Genomic DNA, 16,035 nt, shown 5'->3' with positions numbered 1-16,035 from the left:
ATCTGGAAGGCTTTAATATTCATAAAAGGACCAGCATTTTGTCTCTCGCAAAATACAAAATTAGTCCCAGGTGAAGAAATAGCTCTATAATCTAAATAAAAGACAAAACTATAGTTTGTGGCATGTGTGTACAAAGGAATTTCCCCTTCCCTTTTTCTGTTGGGCAATCAAGGTCAAGTGACTTTCCTAGGGCCACAAAGCTAATAAATCTGAGTCTACATCTGAACCCTTCTCTTATGACTCTAGGCCAGTGTTCTAAACAGTGCTACATCTGGTCTCCCACCCCTTTCTTTTTGACTTCAATAACTAAAACAGTAAATGAAATTTCTGATTTAACACTTTGAAGAGAATACAATTTACACCAGAATTTAATGGAAAACAAGTCAGTTTGTTAAAACACTTCATTTTCAATGAATCCATGGCAAAATCACAAAAATTCACAGTATAATATACCTCAGCATAACTTAAAACAAATGGACTGATTTCATATGAAAATGAACTTTATGGCACTACTCTCAGAAACATTCAACCACAATGAGCTTTTTCAAATAATGTCCTTCCAATGTACAATGTAGTCTTAACATTTTAACTGGGTGTACAATTAGCTTTCCCCAATGATGCCCATCCATTCTAAAATGTATTCAAGATGTACAATCTAAGTGTTCTATTCTGACTGTAGGCATAAAGGGTGTCATTTTTTTCAGTGACATGGAATAATTTAAAAATTAATATCTAATAAATTGTCCAAGAGGATTCATGGCTTCTGGGAAGGTGTATCACAGTAAGGATTGTTTTCTATAAGTAAGTCTTTCCTAGGAACTAACTTCAAAGTGTTGTGATCTGTATGAATGCCCTGTATAACAGATTTTCTGAGTATTAATTCAACATCAGAACCTATCTTGATCAACTTTTCTATTTTCTCCGGTGAAGTCTCATTTTTATTCTTTTTGAATTCTTCATTTATCTTTTTTCTTGCTGCGTCCAATGCTTTGTTATCATTTTTAAAAACCTGCTGTCTAGTCCTGTGCAAGGTTTTAAAAAGTCGTAACACTTTGGCAGAGTCAACCATTTTTGCAGTCAGGTCTTTTGTATTCGGCGGGAATTCCTAGAGCCAATCACTTCCTCACTCCAGCTGGCTCAGTCTCAGAAGAGCTTTCCCCAGAGCCCAAGATTATTTAGTTTATATCCGTTTTTGCTGCCTGGTCACATTCCTTTGAACGAAAGAGCGGAAGAGAGGAGTAACAACGAGACAAAAAGAAAGAGAGGGGAAGATAAAAGTTAAGAAATTGATATAATTTAGTTACATATACAGTACAAACATACTGTAACACACTTAGATAAAATATAGTATAAACTTAAGATATTCGTTCAACCCCACCCAGCTCTGCAGTAAGAAATAAAAGAAGTTTTCTTACCAAAATTAATTTTTAAAAAAGGCATTAAATAACATATAGATGGCGGGGGGGGGGGGAGGAAGGAATGTCTTTCATGTCTTTCTCCCATCCCCCTTAGACAACTATATTCTAACTCCTACCCACCGATTGAAGTACCTCCCGGGGCAACCGCTCCACGGGAGCAGGATGGGAGCAGAGAGAGAAAAATTAGTAGTGCTTTGCTCCCTCTCACAAGCCACGGTAACCGTTGGTTCCTGCTCGGGCTCTGCTCTTTCAACCCGCCTAGTTAGCCCGAGCGTAACCATTCCTGGAGGTTCTCCCCTCCCCCTTTCCAACTTTCCCCCTCATTGCCCTCCATCGCGTCCCCAGGGTCCGGCCTGGTCCCCACCTCCCTTCCGCTCCCCAATCCGGCTTCAACCATTCCCGCTTTGGGCAGCAGGAGGGGCCAACGAGCCCCTCCCGAACTTCTGGCTTAGCTCAAGTTGGCTGGAGAAAGATCAGAGAGACCACACGTACTCTCGTTGCGAGCCTGACGGAAGTTTCCACCCCAAAGGAAGTTCTTTCAAGGTCAAAAGCCCCTCCCCGGAAGCCAGGGAAATTCCAGAGGAATTCTGGGTACTATCCTTGTGTCAACTTCCGTTCTCCCTTCTCTTGGTCATTGTGGGCGGTGCAATGTGCGGTGGTTCTACAGCTAGTATCTTTTTTTTTTTTTTAAATAGTATTTATCCCTCTGTGGTTTTCTAATGATGATGGTGATAATAATAAAAATAGCTAGTATTTATTTATTGCTTATCTTATTCAGTTACTGATGCTGCCAGTCAACAAACATTTAAGCGCTTATGTAAAGGCTGCTAGATGGCACCATAGTGCGCGAGACCTGGAGTCAGTAAGATTCTTACTGAGTTCAAATCTGGCCGCACACACTACACTCAGTTTAGTTTCTTCTTAATGAAAATGAGCTGGAGAAGGGAATGGCAAACTTCTCCAGTATTTCTGCCAAGAAAACCCTAAATGGGATAATGAAGAATCAGACACACCTTGAAAAATGACTGAAGGACATATGTGGCCTTCTGCCAAGTGCTAAAGATACAAAGAAAGGCAAAAATTAGTTTCTGTTCCCAAGGAGAGGGAAGTCGAACGGACAAGATAACATACAGATGATTATGTACAAACAAGATGCACAGTGTAAAGCACAGCTAAGAAAACTGTACACAATGACCACATTCATAATTAGAGAACTACATCTACATACATATACACATGTATCTATTTCAAAAACCAGTGTTTCAAAATTATAAAGTTAGGTTTTATCATAAAATTATAAATTATATAAAATATATTATGAAAGTTACAAAAGTTTTGGTTTTTGAGCCAAGCTTGGCTCAGAAATAAAATTGAGAAACACTACATCCAATCCCTTTGCAGAGGTGGGAGGACAAGTGTATATTGCACATATTTTAAAACTTGAAACTTAAGCTAATCTGATTTTTTCCCTTTTCCAATATATACTGGAGGTCGTTTCAGAGGGAAGGCACTAAGAATTAGGAGGACTAGGAAAAACTTCTCACTAAAGGTAGTTTAGAGATTTGAAAAAAACCAAGAAAGCTAAGAGGTATAAGTGAGGGAAAACATTCTAGGTATTAGGGGGTAGCCAGTGAAAATAACTAAGTTGTGATGCCAAGTATTTCAACTATTTGTGGATTAAATAAGCACTTGTGGGTTAGCTTCATAACCTGAACCAATATTCTAACATTGTTCATATAAGAAAATCCGTTGTTTCAAACATCTGAATTATGAAATAACTTGGTACACAAACTGTCTGTAAAATGAGGACTCCCCATGTTCCTCATTTTTCATTGTCTATCCATTTTGTCTGGTTCCCCCAAATGAACCATCCTGCCCCTATATATATGATGTGTTCATCTCTACCCATTCTTCAAGATTGAAATTTAATTTCCATGGTGTATGCAGTATGATATAGTGGAAGCACCTTTGTTTCTAGAGTGATATACCTGCATTCAATTCTTACCTGTGCTGCTTACTAGATATATAACTCAGAGTAAATTTCTTAAGCTTAGTAGATCTCAATTTCCTTATCTGTTAAATAGAGGAGTTCAGCTAGCCAGATGTTCTCTGTGGTGCCTTTTAGCTCTGCGAATTATAATTCATATTGTTATTATTCAGTTATATCCCATTCTTTGTTGATCCCATTTGGGGTTTTTCTGGCAAAGATATTGCAGTTTTGTGCCATTTTCTTCTCCAGCTCATTTTACACATAAGAATTGGGGCAAACAAAGTTAAAGCTCAGTGTCACACAGTAAGTATCTAAAGTCAGATTTGAATTCAGTCCTCCTGACTCCAGGGCTGGCCTTCTCTCTACTGTACCACCTAGCTAACCCTGCAATCTACATTAATCTTTCCTATGTCTTCTTTTTCACAAGTTCAGTTACCAAATATTTATTTTCTCTTCTGTCTTTCCTTTCCTTATTAAAAAAGAAAGAAAAAGGAAAAAACCCTACAAAATCCTTGTAGCAAATATTCATGTCAAGCAAAACATATCCCAGTCCTGGTAATGTCCAAAAATACATTCCTAGTTTTATATGTTGAGGCCTGTCAGACACTCAGTCAAAAGATCTAAAAAATAATGTAAGATATCTCAGAGCTTAAATAAATGATGAGGAAAACAAAAGAATGAAAATTTTTTGAATCATTAGACCATCTGAAATCCATGACCAAAACAAGAACTTTAACATCATGTTGCAAGATAGCTTAAAAGAAAACCGCCCAGATTTCTTATTGCCAGAAGACAAAGTAGAAATAGAAAGATTTCACTAGTCACCCATGATTTAGCAGGCACCAGTCTAAAGAAGAAAGACAAAATTATTAACAGTACTTTCTATGTCCCAGACACTGCACTAAGCTCTTTTAAATGATCTCATATGCCACTTCATTTTCTATCAGATTGGCTAAAATTACAGGAAAAGATAATGATAAATATTGTATGGGGATGTGGGAAAACCAGGATACTATTGTATTGTTGGTAGAGTTGTAAAATAATCCACATTTTTGGGAGCAATTTGGAACTACACCCAAAGAGCTATAAAACTGTGCATACAGTTTATTGTATCCAGCAGTTTTACTGCTGGATCTATATCCCAAATGCATGTGTAAAAATGTTTGTAGCAGCCCTTTTTGTAGTGACAAAGAACTGGAAATTGAGTGGATTTTTGTAATCTTTACAAATTGTTAAGTCATTAGAATTGATAGAGACAATAATTATCTAATTTAGTATGGTTCAGTATGATTGATCTGATCCTACAAGGAGATGTTATGGGCCAGAAGAAATAAGGTACTAAGTGGAACTGAGAAAAAATGCTTGTGTTCACACCTTTACTCATTGGAGTTCACACGTTTGGGAGATTTCAGGGTTTAGTATGAGATATCCAAATTCACCCCTTCCTTGAAGCTCTCAGGGCCAGCGAGCACGCTGGGAGAAACCCATAATCCCACTCTCTCAGAGGAGATCATATATAAGAAACAGACAGAGGCTCTCTCAGGGAGTTCAGCTGAATTAGATTGAGAGGGGAGGGTTAAGTGAGTTCAGCCAGAAGCCCTCCCTCGGAGGCAAGAAAGATTCATTACAACTTTCATGTTGGTGCTGGCTGGAGAAAGCAGAGGCAGAAGCAAAGGACAAAGCTGCAAGAGCTCTTAGAACCAAGGAGAGAGAGAGAGAGAGAGAGAGAGAGAGAGAGAGAGAGAGAGAGAGAGAGAGAGAGAGAGAGAGAGAGAGAGAGAAAGAGAGAGAGAAGAGAGAGAGAGAGAGAGAGAGAGAGAGAGAGAGAGAGAGAGAAAGAGAGAGAGAGAGAGAGAGAGAGAGAGAGAGAGAGAGAGAGAAAGAGAAAGAGAGAGAGAGAGAGAGAGAGAGAGAGAGAGAGAGAGAGAGAGAGAGAGAGAGAGAGAGAGAGAGAGAGAGAGAGAGAGAGAGAGATCTCTAAGAAAACTAACCAAGCTATATTGAAGGACAAAATAAAAGATTTGAACTTTTAGCACCTGGCTGAATTTGGGTAATTATTACTTTCAACTGAAACTAAGGCTGTCTCCAGAAAACCTCCCCAAGAAATCTGCTCCCAGAGAGAACTATTATACATTTTAAAGAAAAAGAACACCATATTTGGATGTCCATCAATTGGGGAATAGCTGAATAAATTATGATATATGAATGTAATGGGATATTAATGTTCTATAACAAATGACCAACAGGCTGATTTCAGAAAAACTTGGACTTACATGAACTGATGCTGAGTGAAGTGAGCAGAACTGTACACAGTAACAACAGGATCATATGGTGGACTTGGCTCTTCTCAACAATGAGGTGATGTAAAGTAGTTCTAATAGATGGTAATGGAGAGAGCCATCTAGATCCAGAAAGAGGATTGTAGGGACTTAATGTAGTCCACAATATAATATTTTTGCCTTTTTTGTTGTTTGCTTGTTTTTTTTTTTTTCTTTCTCATTTTTTTCCCTTTTTGATCTCTCTCTTTTTTTGTGCAACATGACAATTATGGAAATGTGTTTAAGAGAATTGCATATATTTAACATATATCAGATTACTTGTCTTGGGGAGGGGGAGGAGATAAGGGAGGGACAGAGGCAGAAACATTTGGAACACAGATCACAAATGTTGAAAACTATCTTTACATTTATTTGGGAAATAAACTGTTGAAAATTTGAAAAAAAAAATAAGCTAATAAAATTTAACAGGTGCTAAGAAAAGTAATTATCTCATTTAAACCTCACCAACAATTCTGTGAAGTAGATGCCATTATTAATCCCATTTTACAGTTGAGGAAACTGGGAGAAGCAGAAATTAGGTGACTTTGACAGTATACACTAGTATGTGTGTGAGGCCTGATTTAAGATCCTGTCTTCCCAACTCCAGGCCCAGAGCTCCATCTACTGTGTCATCAGTTGCCTCACTGCCACTTCAAAGGAATAGAGTATTTGTACTATGATATTCTCCAAGGCAAATGATATAGGCTTCCAGGCAAATATGACTTACTCTGCAAAATTGATCCTACAGGAGGAAAATTTGAACTATAAATGAAATAGAGGATCCCAAGCAATTACTTCATCTAATTAGTGCCCATAAAAAGATGTAGGCACAAATGAAAGAGGAGGAGGGAGTGAACCTCATTTTCACTAGAACTGGTTAAGGGAGGAAAAAAACATACCTACCTACATACAAACCTATACAGGTAGGGAAATAAATTCCATTTAGCAAGGAAATAGGAAGGAAAGTGAAAGAGGAGAAAGGGGGAATTAGAGGAAGGATATATTAAGATAGGGATTAATCCTAAGCAAATTTTAAGAAAAATATGTGTGGCTCTTTTTGAGTTGGTGAAGAATGGAAATCTAATTCCACAATCAACTGGGGAATGGATGAATGAATCATGATATATGAATGTGATGGAATATAACTATGCTGTAGGAAATGATGAGGGAGGTGGTTTCAGAGAAACTTGGAAAGATTTATATGAAGTAATACAAAGTGAAGTGAACAGAACCAGTAGAAACATTTCTACAATAATAATATGCTAAAGACAAAGAAAAGGAATTAGTAACTCTGATTAGTGTAATGATCAATTATGATTCTAAAGGACTAATGATAAAAATATGCTATCCACATGGAGGATTCAGAGACAAGACTAGGACTAGCCTCATAGTTCCCTCATAGTTCTGAACAGGGCAACATGGACATATGTTTTGTTTAACTATACATATTTGAAACAAGATTTTTGTTTTCTTTAGGAGGAAAAGAAGTTAGATTTTTGCTGTTTGGGGGAAAAATTGTTTTAAAAGGAGCAGCCATCCAAATCAATATCTATTCTCTTTTTGTCTTTGGTTGCCTTGCTCTTGGTTTGAATTCCTCTTTAACAGTGTCTGGTAAGAGACAATGTTGTTGGATACCTAGATGGTATAGTGGATAGATCACAGGGCTTTGAATCAGGAGGGCCTGGGTTTAAATCCAGCCTCAGACACTTAACACTTATTAGCTGTGTGACCCTGGGCAAATTACTTAATCCTAACTGCCTCTCAAAAAACAAAAACAACAAGAACACCAAAACAAGAGACATTTTGAGAAATCCCTGATCGTTCTAATCCCTTTCTACCTTCTCTGCCCAATCCTCCTTCCCACCCTCCACCCAATACAAAGGCCTATAAAATGACTTCCTTTTGCCTTACTATTGCTTTCTTTAGAATCTGAATTCCTTCAGGGCAAGAACTGTTGTATTCCCATAGTTCAGCACTGTGCTTTGCCCGTGATGTTGGAAGCTATTATCCACAGAGTCATGAAAAGTTCAGATATGACTGAGTTACTGCTCATTATATAAATATAAATATAAAATCTAATACTGCTTCCATTCCCCCCCCCCCCCCCCCACTCATTTGCTATGATAGGACTAGTTGCCAAAATCTTAGGGGTTTTTTGGTATTTTTCTTTTTCTTTTTTAAGCTTCAAGCTAATGTTTATATTCTCTTCTTTTATCCTCATCAAAAGACTTCTTTACTTTTTCACTTCCTCTTCACTTTTTGCTAAAAGAGTAGTTTCATCTGCACATCTGATACTGTCTTTTCTCTTAGCACCCTTAATTCTAGCTTTTGATTCATCCAGCCTGGCGTTTCACATGATGTACTCCACATATAAGTTAAATAAATAAGGTGACAACATACACTTTTGTTATATTCCTTTCCCAATCTTAAATCGATTGTTCATTTTTGTTTCTGACAGTTGCTTTTTGGTTCTATATATAGGTTCCTAAAGAGACGAGTAAGATGATCCAGTACTTAAATTTTTTGAGGATGACACATTTTGTGGTGATCCAGAGTATCAAAAGCTTTAGTGTAGTCAATTAAACAGAAGCAGGGAACTCCCTTGTTTTCTCCAAAATCTTGTGAATATCAGTAACATGGTGTCTGGTTGCTCTGCCTTTTTGAAAACCAGACTGCTCTTCTGGTAATTTTTGGCTGACATGAAGCCTTGCTCGGCAGAATCTTAAGCATAACTTTGCTGGCTTTTGAAGTGAGCACAATGTTGAATAATCTGAATATTCCTTTGTATTGTCCTCCTTTAGGATTGGAACATAAAAAGGATATGAACAGATAATTTTCAGATGAAGAAATTAAAAGTATTTCTAGTCATATGAAAAAATGCTCTAAAATCACTATTGATCAGAGAAAAACAAATTAAGACAATTCTAGGTACTACTATACACCTGAAGATAGGAAAAGAATGATGAACATTGGAGGGGATGTGGGAAAACTGGGGCACATACATTGTTGGTGAAATTGTGAATTGATCCAACCATTCTGGAGAGTAATATAAAACTATGCTCACAGAGTTATCAAAATGTGCATACCCTTTGATCCAACAATGTTACTACTGGGTTTGTATCCCAAAGACATCATAAAAAAAGGAAAAAGATCCATATGTACAAAAATGTTTGCGGCAGCCCTTTTTGTAGTGGCAAAAACTGGAAATTGAGAGGATGCCCATCAGTTGGAGAATGGCTGAATAAATTATGATATATGAATGCTATGGAATATTATTGTTCTATAAGAAATGATTAGCAGGATGATTTTAGAGAAACCTGGAGAGACTTAACATGAACTAATGCTAAGTGAAGTGAATAGACCCAGAAGAACATTGTACATAACAGCAAAATTATATGATGATCAATTCTGATAGATGTGACTCTTCAACAATGAGGTGATTCAGGCCAGTTCCAATGGTTTTGTGATAGAGTCATCTGCACCCAGAAAAAGCACTATGGAGACTGAGTGTGGATCACAAGATAGTATTTTCACCTTTTTTGCTGTTTGCTTGCATTTTGTTTTCTCATTTTTTTTCCTTTTTAGTTTGATTTTTTTTTTTTTTTGTGCAGCATGATAATTGTGTTTAATATATATTGGATTGCTTGCTGAATAGGGGAGAGGCCTCTTGGGAAGGGAAAGAGAAAAAAATTTGGAACAAAAGGTTTTGCATGGGTGAATATTGAAAATCACCTATGCATATGTTTTGAAAATAAAAAGCTTTCAAAACAAAAATAAAAAGGATTAGGGCATAAACTGATCTTTTTCAACCACATAGCCACTGTTGAGTATCCTAAATTTACTAGCACACTGAATGTAACACTTTAACAACATTATCTTTTAGTATTTTAAATAACTCAGTTGGAATTTCATTATTTCCACTAGCAATGCTTCCTAAGGTCTGCCTGACTTCATTTTCCAGTATGTTTGACTCTAGATTAGTTACTATTAATCTATGGTTATTGGTACTATTAAGATCGCTCCAGATCTTATTTTAACTGACTATATAGAGCTTTTCTACCTTTGGTTTCAAAGTATATAATCAGTCCGATTTCTATATTGATCATTTGGTGACTTCCATGGGTAAAGCCTCCTTTTAAGTTGTTAAGAATTTTTGCTATGGCCAGTCAGTTATCTTGACAAAACTATATTAGTGTCTGTTCTGCTTTGTTTTGTACTCTGATGTAAGGTTCTTGTTGATTTTCTGGAGATCTCTGGAGCAGCCTTCTTTTCAGTTCAGTAATCACCACAAGAATAGCCAGGTGTTAAAGTCCAAATCCTTTAATATCTCCTTCACAATCTAGTTTCCTTGCCTGGGGCCTAGGCTAGATTTCTTAGAGGCCTTCGGGAGTCTTGGTTTCAGTGGAGAAACAAAGGAGGAGAACCCTGCCATCATGGTGGTGGGAGATAGAGTGAATGAATCTCTGAGTCCAGGGCTTGTGCTTCAGCCTCCAGCCACCACAAAAATGGACAATGAAATGAATCTGGCTCTCCTTGGCTCTCAGAGCTTGAGCTCCCAACTCCAGTCTGCTTGTCTTCTCTGGCTCTTACTCTGACTGAGTTTGTCCCAGTTTATATGCTCTCTTATAATTACATTATCATAGGTGTGACTACTTCTGGAAAAAGAGGTGCCCCTGACAGTTGAAAATTAACCCTTATTAGTGAACAATTAATGAGGCAGTGGACTGTCAAATGAAGAGGTGTTCAGAAAGCCTTCAGCTCCTGCTGAGAATGTTAATTTATTATGAGATCTGCCACCTTCAGCAATCTGGATAAAGCAGTACATCTCTACGCAGACTGTTCTTGTTGGTTTTCTCCTTTGAGCTGAAGCGAAAGATGCTTTGGATCTGAAATTCATCTAGATTAGATTCTGGTTATACTTTAAACAAAAGTAAGGTCTTCTAGTTGCTTCCCGTCCTAGATTGAGGACTATATTTCCAGATGATTTTGGGCAATTTCATCATCCTGGCTTATTAGGACCAGTCCCTGAATGAGAAAATAGAAAAAGTCTCAATTCTAATTTAGTAATTGGGTTGTTAGTAGAAAAATAATTTCCCTCAACTACAAGGCCAAATTTATTTGTTATTCCAATTACTTTTTGATTTCTTACTTTAGCATTCTAGTCCCCTATGATGAATATAACTTTTTGGGAAGTGCTATTTATAGATTTTGTAGATCTTCATAGAACTGATGAACTTTGGCCTCTTTGGCATCAGTGGTTGGAGTATTATAATGTTGAATGGTTTGCCTTAAATTCAAACAGAAATGATAATATTATTTTTTTTAAGATTATATCGCAGTATTGCTTCTTTTTTGAAATATTTTATTGTTCTCCAATTATATATAAAAACAGGTTTTAACATTTTGTAAAGTTTTGAATTTCAAATTCTATCCTTTCCCCTCTCTGAAACAGCTGGCAATTTGTTATAAAATATATATGTGCAATTATTTAAAACATATTTCCATATTAGTAATTTTGTGGAGAAAAACTTAGAAGTAAAAAAAAAAGGAAAAAAAGAAAGTGAAAAATAGCATACTTTAGTTTATTTATATTCAGACACTACCAGTTCTTTCTCTGAATTGGATAGCATTTTTCATCATGAGTGCTTTAGATCATTATAGTCTTAGATCATTATATAGCTGAGATTAGCTAAGTCATTCACTGATGTTCATTATATAATATTGTTATTACTGTGTACAATGGCTTTTTAGTTTTGTATACTTCACTCTGCATCAGATCATGTATGTCTTTCTAGTTTTTTCTGAAATCATCCTGCTTGTCATTTTATAACAGCAGAATATTCCACTACAATCATATACCACAACTTGTTTAACCATTCTTCAAGTGATGGGGTTTTTTTTAGTTTTTTTTTTTTTTTTTTTTTTTTTGCTTTTCTTACCTTTTTATTGACTATGAGGATTACTCCATTTCATCTAAGCAATTCTTGCTCACAGTAGATGTAATGATCACCAGAATTATATTCACCAATTCTTGTTCATTAAAGCTTATTGATACATAGTTAACAATAACTGTTTCATTCATTTGTTCATATGAGTGTATCTTTTAGTCAGTCAAATAAACATTTATTAAATGCCTACTAGTATGTTTCAGACACTGTGCTAAATGCTAAAAAGGGACTAGTACTTTTTAAAAGAAGGCAATATATATCAGAAATAGATGGATTAGTGGATTTTACAAGGTTTCTATGGTTCTCTAATTGCCACTGGGATAAAATATAAATTCTCTGTTAGGCTTTTAAATTTGGACCTTACAATTTGGATACAAGCTTTTTGGCCACTGGTTAATTAAGCAACTCATTTCTTGGGGCAAACTCTGTTAAGAATTCTAATTTCTGGACTTCTTCCAACTTTTCAAAATTTACTTTAAGGGGCAACTCACTTTACAGCTTTGTTTCCTTAGCTAAAAAGTAAAGGGTTGGTTAAATGATGTTATCAATATTTAACAAACTTTTTTTTTGTTTGTTTGTTGAGGCAATCTAGGATTAAGTGATTTGCCCAGGGTCACACAGCTAGGAAATGTTAAGTGTCTGAGACCAGATTTGAACTCGTCTTCCTGACTTCAGGGCTAGTGTTCTATCCACTGTACCACCTAGCTGCCCCCATTTATTAAACTTCTAATAAGTCATAGTTTGGTGGGAAAGATCTTGGGAGTTGTTATCTAAGTAATTATAATTTACAATTCTATTATGCTCTACACTTAAAAAGTATCATATGTACATTGTGTCACTTACATTCAGAACAACGTTGTGAAGAAGTACAGTTAATACTGTAATACTATACTCCATTTAACAGATGGAAATGGAGTTAAGCTGAAGTTATATGTCCCATCCTGTACAGCTAAGAACTGTTGGCTCTAGGACTTTTGATTGCCCACCCAAGCTTTTGATTCAACCCATATTCTCCCTTTTCCATCAAAGGTGTTTGATCTGCTTTGATCTTGGGGGCAGTGATTAAATCTATTTTAACAAAAGTAATGAAGAATAATATTTTTCCTATGGGGAAGTTGGATAAAGTGATAAGCTCTGCTATTTATCCCTTCTTGCATCTTTCATATCAGAGGTGAGCACAGGTGTCCAAAAGAAGGCAATTATGGTATATATAGAATATTGGCTTTAGAGTCAGGGAGACCTATGTTTGAATTTAGCCTCAGACACTTAGTTGTGTAGGTTATTCATGGAGAGATGGAGGAATTCATTCTAGGTTCTTGGTAGGTAGAAATTATGGAAGAGGAGTACTTAGGGGGAAAATATTCTATACCTACAGCAACTAGAATGGTGGGCCTGGAGTATAGAAGACTAATTTTCCAGAGTTCAGGACACTGGCCTCAGATACTTTCTGATATCAGAAACTTATTAGTTGTGTGACCTGGCCTAGTCATTGTGGCAAATCACTTAACTCTTGTTTCCCTGGGTTTCCTCCTAAAATGAGATGGAGAAGGAAATGGCTAAAGCATTTCAGTACTTTTGCCAAGAAAACCCTGTCAAATGCAGCTGACTGCAAGCAGACTGTAACTAATCTTATACCCATTCTCAGACCCACAAATTGCCCAAGTGGACTAGAAATGATCACTCCCAGTCTCAGAATATTTTGTAAATGTCCCAACTCTCCCCTCTTAGATTTCCAAGCTTTCTCTATGGACTTTTCGTTATGCAAAACAATTTACCATGGAAATCAAAGAATGTCCCAACCCTCTTGGATTGTACCCTTCCCCCTCTGCCCTACTACTTTATTTTCCTTCCTCCTATTACTTTATAAGAACTGCATGTCCAGCCCCTTTTGTGCATTCCCCAAATCCTTGCTGCTCTGATATACCAGTTTCAACTTCCTTATCCTGACTAAAGATCTCAATATTTTCTTTATTAGCTGCTTTCTCTTTAATTCAAGTTGACAACTGCAAGTGAGGGCCTAAAGAGTCAAACATAACTGAAATGGCTGAACAACAAAATTTTCTACCTAGGAATAACATGACCAAAAGAGAAATGTTCAGGCAGAGGCTCCCTATTTCCACTTTGTTTCATAATCTCTTCCATCCTTGCACTAAATTGATTTATTATTATGTTTTTGTTCCCCTTCAAATGTACCTTTAGCTTTGCTTAATCTGTCCTTCCTGAAAGGTTCTTCCTTTTCTCTGCTTATCCAAATTCTATTTGTATCCCAACACATCTGTGAAGCCCTTAATGTTCCATTCTTCCTTTTAGCTTCAATGGCATTTATTGACAAGGCTGGGATGTGATATTTGTGTAGGAAAGCAGTTGGAGTTAGATTTGGAGAGATCTCCTGGATTTGATGTTTTCCTTTTTTTTCCCTAGTAATAAATACATCTCATGAAAAGGCATCCTTAAATTGGTAGGTAGAGCTCAAAATTGTGAAGCAGGAGCCTGAAGTTCTAGTCCTAACTGCAATAACTATGTCTCTATTTCAATAAACTTTTTTTTTGTAGATATTTTTGTATACTTTTGTGTGTATCTGGAAAGGTAGATACATTTTATATCTTCTGTAGTTATTTTTAAATGTAATTTTTCTATTTCTTCCTGATGGGTTTTATTAGTAATATGCAGAATTTCTAAAGATTCATGTAGATTTATTTTATATTCTTCAAATTTGCTGAATTTGTTGGTTCAATTAAATTTTTAGTTAAACTGTTTTCTATATAGATTGTCATATCTGCAAAAATCAAGTTTTGTTTCCTCTTTGCCTATGTTATTTCCCTTGATTCCTCCTTTTCTTGTTTTATCTCTAAGGTATCATTTCCTTCTTTCTTTTTAAAAAACTTATTTAGTATTTTATTTTTCCCCAGTTATATGTACAATTGTTAACATTTGTTTTTAAAACTTTTGAGTTCTAGATTCTTTTCCTTCTTCAGTCTGCATTCCTCTTCCCCACTGAGAATGCAAGAAATTTAAGTTATACATGTGTAGTTGTGTAAAACTTTTCCATAATAGTCAAAAGAAAAAAAAATGTAAAGAAATATAAAGAATGCAATGTAAAGAAAAGAAATATAAAAGAAAATAGACCAAAAAAAAAAAACCCTCAAGAAAAATAAAGTTTAAAAAAAGTATGCTTCATTCTGTATTCAGAAACCATCATAAGTTTTCATCATAAGTTCTTCAGAGTTGTGTTGGATCATTGTAATGCTGAGAATAGTTATTTAAGCCACAGATCATCTTACAATATAGTTATAAAATTTTATTAATTTTTTTTAGCCATACAATATTGCTGTTATTTTGTACACAGTATATTTTACTTTGTTTCAGTGCATGGAAGTCTTTACAGGTATTTTGAGAGCATCCTATTCATTATTTATAATAATAAATATAATAACAATAATAATGCCATCATAATTACTTATGACAATTTATTCATCTGTTCCCCAAACTGATGAGTATCCCCTCAATTTCCAATTCTTTGCCCCCAGAAAAGAGCTGCTATGAATTTTTTGCACTTATATAAGTCTCTTTCATATTTTTTTTCTCTTTTAGGATATAAATCTAGCATGGTATTGCTAGGTCAATGCATAATAATGCATGGTTTTATAGCCCTTTGGGCAAAGTTCCAAATTGCTCTACAGAATGATTTTCACAATTCTACCAACAGTGTGTTAATATCTCATTTTTCTCACACCCCCTCCAACATTTGTCATTTTCCTTTTTTGTCCTATTAGCCGATTTAATAGGTTTGTAGTAGTACTTCAGAATTATATTTAATTTACATTTCTCCAATGAGAAACAGTGAGTTCTTTAGGATGAGATTATTTAGTTTCTAATTACTTTTTGGTCTATTTTCATCTGGCTTTTTATTGAATGTAATTTTTAACTGTGATCTGCTCTGTGATCTGAAAAGAATGCATTTACTATTTCTGCCTGAGAAACAGTAAGTTAACTCAATAGTGAGTTAAAGCTTTTTTTTCCTATGGCTATATAAGATATAGCCATATCATAGCTATTTACATAGCTATGATTATTTTATCTGAAAACTTTTTATCTTTTAATCACTTATCAACTGAGGAATGGCTATTATTTTTATAAATTTGACTCAGTTCTGTCTATGTTTGAGAAATGAGGCCTTTATCAGAAACTTGGCTCAAAATTTTTTTTTACAATTATTCTTGCTTGTATTTTTCTTTTTACCCCTGTTTATTCTAACCCCATCTCTCCTTTTATCCTGTCCCTCCTGAAAAGTTTTTTTTTTTTAAATATTTTATTTTATTTTATTTAATAATAACTTTATATTGACAGAATCCATGCCAGGG

General features: G+C 35.5%; 1 protein-coding gene across 3 annotated transcripts; it reads right to left on the bottom strand.

Annotated features, from left to right (window-relative positions):
• Positions 1-345: 345 nt before the first annotated feature.
• LYRM7 (LYR motif containing 7) lies at positions 346-1,983 on the bottom strand. 3 transcript variants are annotated; one of them, XM_051985324.1, is made up of 2 exons: positions 1,911-1,983; positions 346-1,211 (listed from the first exon to the last, which is right to left on the bottom strand). In XM_051985324.1, the coding sequence occupies exon 2, from the start codon at positions 1,067-1,069 to the stop codon at positions 755-757; it is 315 nt and encodes a 104-aa protein (XP_051841284.1). In that variant the 5' UTR covers positions 1,070-1,211; positions 1,911-1,983; the 3' UTR covers positions 346-754. The 3 variants fall into 3 exon arrangements, with proteins under 3 accessions (XP_051841284.1, XP_051841209.1, XP_051841364.1); XM_051985249.1 differs by lacking the exon at positions 1,911-1,983 and adding an exon at positions 1,783-1,904; XM_051985404.1 differs by lacking the exon at positions 1,911-1,983 and adding an exon at positions 1,539-1,695.
• Positions 1,984-16,035: the final 14,052 nt, after the last annotated feature.

The sequence above is a fragment of the Antechinus flavipes genome, chromosome 1 (genome assembly GCF_016432865.1).
Source record: "Antechinus flavipes isolate AdamAnt ecotype Samford, QLD, Australia chromosome 1, AdamAnt_v2, whole genome shotgun sequence".
Lineage (NCBI taxonomy): Eukaryota > Metazoa > Chordata > Mammalia > Dasyuromorphia > Dasyuridae > Antechinus > Antechinus flavipes.
The sequence above is the reverse complement of the archived record's forward strand: the minus strand, read 5'-3'. Positions and strand labels throughout refer to the sequence as shown.